Below are 3,936 nucleotides of genomic sequence, written 5' to 3' on the forward strand. Positions count from 1 at the left end.
CGTGCCAGGCACTCAGCCATGTCGACTGCGGCACACAGCTGGGTGTGATCTGCAAACCGCTGAGGGCACACTCCATCCCACTGTCCGTGTCACTGATGGTGATATCAAAGAGTCGGCAGGCCCAGTACTGAGCCCTGTGGGACGCCACTCATCGCTGGTCTCCCTCCGGACATTCAGCCATTGACCTCCACTCCCTGGGTACGCTCTGGCAATCAATTGACAGTCCATCAAAAAATTCACCCATGACATCTGTATCTTTCCAATTTGCAGAGAAGGATGTGACGAGGGACCGTCAATCCAAGTCCAGATTACATCCACGAATCTTTCCTTCTCCTCCCATGCAGTTACACCCTCACAAAAAGCTACCAGGTTGGTCAGGCAGGACCCGTCCTTGGTGAAGCCACGCTGGTTCTCCCATTTCACCTCCCTGTCTTCCATGTGTCTTAGCACAGCTTCCAGGAGGAGCTGCTCCACAGTCTTCCCTGGCACGCAGGAGACGCTGACAGGTCCGTAGTTCCCTGGGTCCCCTTCTTAAAAGTGGACACAACGTTGCCTTTTCTTCCAGTCACCACAGGCTATCCTGACCACCGTGGCTTTTCGCATATCATTGAGTGTGACTTGGCAACTACATCAGCCAGTTCCCCAGGACTCAGGAATGCACCCCGCTGGGACCCATAGGCTTACGGACGTTAAGCTTCCTCACCTGGTTGCAATCCTGATCTTTACTTACAGTGGGAGCGATGTTGCTCCCCCAGGTCCCACCTTCTGAACCATCTGCTCAAGAGCTCTGTGTAGAGCAGTCGGTAGTGGAGACCGAGGCAAGAAGTTGTTGAGTGCCTCAACTTTCTCCTTGCCTGTTGTTACCAACCTGCCTGTGTTGTTCACCTGGACTTATGCACTCCTGGTCTTTGCTTTTCCAGCTGATGTACATACAGAAGCCTTCTTTATTCTTCCTTGTGCCCCTTGACTAGTCCATTTCCAGGTGGGTCTTGGCCTTCCTGACCTCATCCCTGCACAGCCCAGCAGCATTCCTATATACTCCTCCTCTCTTGTGGTACATGCCCCTGCTCCCTCTGCCTCTGCGTTTTCTTCTTGCTGCCCAGTTGGACCGGCAGTTCCCAGTTCAGCCATACTGGGGTCTCCTTCATTCCTGACATCCCACACCAGGGAATGAAGAGCTCTTGTGTACAAAGAAAACTTCCTTGGAGATCTGCCAGCTCCACTCCATTTCTTAGTTCTTGTGGACAGATTCCCAGGGTTTTTTTGGCCGACTCCCTGAAGATCCTGAAGTTGCCTTTCCTGAAATCAAGCTTCCTGGTTTTACTCTTTCTCTGCCTGATATCCCTCAGGAGTGTGAGCTCGATCACTGCATGGTCATGACAGCCCCAGCAGCCTCCAATCACGATGTCACCGATCAGTTCAGTGTCACTGGTGAGCAACCAGCCCAGCACCGCATCCTCCTGGTGGGGCTATCTGTTACCTGGCTCAAGAAGTTGTCCTCCGTGCATTCCGGGTGCTCCAGCATCACCTGCAGCTCACTGTGCTACTTTTCCAGCAGGTGTCAGGGTGCTAGAAGTGCCCCGGCAGGACGAGAGCCTGTGATCACAACAGCTCCTGTAGCTGGAGGGAGAACGCTTCATCAACAGGCACCCCTTCGTCAGTCGCCCTGTACTGATCACCTACCACAAGGCTCCCTTTGCTGCTTCCACCTTAACTCTCACCACTAAGCTTTCAGCTTGCTCGGGGCCGTTCTGCAGGGACCAATCTCCACTTTTTATTCCTTCCTTGACGTAGAGGGCAATGCCTCCTCCCCTCCTTCCTCGCCTGTCCATTCTGAACTGCTCGTAGCCACCGATACCCGCACTCCGGTCATGGGAAATGTTTCACCAGGTTTTGGTGACGACGACTGCATCACTTCAGGTAGCACAGTGCTTTCCATCTCCTCGTGCTTGCTTCCCAAGCTGCGTGTGTTGGCATAGAGACACTTTGGGCAGCTGGGCAGCTGGTCTTCTTATCTTCTTGGAGGATAACTCCTTAATTTCTGTTATGTATTTACCTTTACACTCCCTGTGGCTTTCATCATCGTAGGATTTCAGGTGTGCAGCAGATTCAGGCTACCTACTAGCACCCTGTCCCTCCAACTTAGCTATGTCGTCCCACGCCTCATTCTGGGCAGGCTCTTTATCACCTCCTTCCCCCTCCAAGCCTAGTTTAAAGCCATGCCCATGAGCCCAGACAACTCCTGGGCCAGAATTCCACGCAGCCAGAGACCTGCCTGCACCAGCAGACATGCCTCACCCTGCCTGTGCCAACACCAACATGTTGCATTTGGGTTGGGGGCAATCCCAGATGCGTGCACAGACTGGGAGAAGAGCTCTGAGAGCAGCCCTGAAGAGAAGGACTTGGGGGTTCTGGTGGGCAAGAAGCTGCACACAAGGCAGCAGTGTGCACAGGTGCTGTTGGAAGGCCAGCAGTATCCTGGGCTGCATCAGCAGAGGGGTGGCAGCAGGGACAGGGAGGGGACTGTCCCCTCTGCTCTGCCCACGTCAGGTCCCACCTGCGCCCAGGTCTGGGCCTCCAGTACAGGAGGGAAGAGGAGCTGTTGCAGGTCCACGAAGATGCTCAGAGGATAGAGTATCTCTTCTCTGTAGACAAGATGAAGGAGAGGTGTGAGGACGGCAGATCCTGCCCTCAGCTCAGCTCTCTGAGCACCTTCCACCCACACTGTGCTCCTCTCCTGCCCCCAAGATCCCACATCTCCTCATGCCATCCATTGCTGACACTACAGCCAGCCGTGGCCGAGCCTCAGCCCTCCTCTTGTGCCCCTGTCCCCGAGACGGACTGTCACACTTTGTCCCAACAGGGCAGTGCCTCAAGCCGCGGTGGGACTGGAGACTTCAGTTTACACCAGACAGAAGCAGTTATGGAATGGATGAGGAGCTGCAGCTGACCTGCCCTAGGCATCTCAAGCCCTCCTTCAGCAGCGTCAAATGTGCAAAGCAATTCCAAGAATCAAGTTCTATTACACAGTACGTCTGGATGGGGAGGAGCAGCACAGGTGCCTGGATCCACACTGAAGGGGACGTTAGTTGTGTTGGTAAGTGAGAGCAGCACACAGTGTGGGGGCAACGCGCAGCAGGAGGGGCCGGGTCCTGTGCCCCAGGCCTTGGGGGTCGGACCAAGGAGTGGATGGAGAGGACAGTCCTGGGGAAATCCCGACTACGGGCTGTGAGGAGGGTGAAGGGGATGGCGGGGAGGGGGGTGGAGTGGGACACTTTGTGACTCTGTGGGTCACTGGGACATACAAGGTGTGAATGAGAGGCCACTGGCACGTACAAAGCGAGCCCCTTCCCAAGAACTATTCCAGGGGTCACATCATGGCAGATGGACACGTCACTTTCTGTGTCCCTCCAGGGACTGGAGGGCTGCAGGCGTTTGCTGGTACCCACCGTGCTCTGTCCCGCCTCACCAGCTCCCACCCTAACTGAACCCGTTTTCACCTCTGCCAGAAACGTGCCAAAGGCCCCAGTGGGATACACGACTCCATCTGGCACCAGATCTGGAGGAGTACAGCAAGAACGAAGAAGTGATGCTGAGCTGCCCCGAGGGTTTACAGCCATCCTACACCCGTGTCAGATGCGCAGGGGGAAATGGGGCTTTGCATTATGCTGGATCTGTATACAGAGACACGTGGCAGGGGACGAAGAGCTCTGGTGCCTGGCTCCCCATTGAGGGGACTGTGCAGTGCCTTGGTAAGTGGAGTGGCAGGAGGTGCCTCCTCTGCAGCCCCGTGCTCAGACTTTCCACCCTCTCCCCTCTCTGAGTTTCCCACCTCAAAACTGACTGCGGGAACATCATCCTGGTGCCTGTTCGGGCTCACAAGTGAGCCAGGCTCTCTCTGCAACAGGAAGCCACTTCCCCAGACTGATTCTTGGT

General features: G+C 55.5%; 1 protein-coding gene across 2 annotated transcripts in view; it reads left to right on the forward strand.

The window, feature by feature from the left end:
- Positions 1 to 3,936, forward strand: part of LOC109363874 — an 11,332-nt gene that overhangs the window by 4,294 nt on the left and 3,102 nt on the right. For both annotated transcript variants that reach the window (XM_019610339.2, XM_031557194.1), the window contains exons 2-3: positions 2,864 to 3,097; positions 3,510 to 3,752. In XM_019610339.2, the coding sequence (XP_019465884.1) occupies positions 2,864 to 3,097; positions 3,510 to 3,752 (477 nt within the window). The remainder of the gene's footprint in view (positions 1 to 2,863; positions 3,098 to 3,509; positions 3,753 to 3,936) is intronic.

Source organism: Meleagris gallopavo, chromosome Z (assembly GCF_000146605.3).
Source record: "Meleagris gallopavo isolate NT-WF06-2002-E0010 breed Aviagen turkey brand Nicholas breeding stock chromosome Z, Turkey_5.1, whole genome shotgun sequence".
Lineage (NCBI taxonomy): Eukaryota > Metazoa > Chordata > Aves > Galliformes > Phasianidae > Meleagris > Meleagris gallopavo.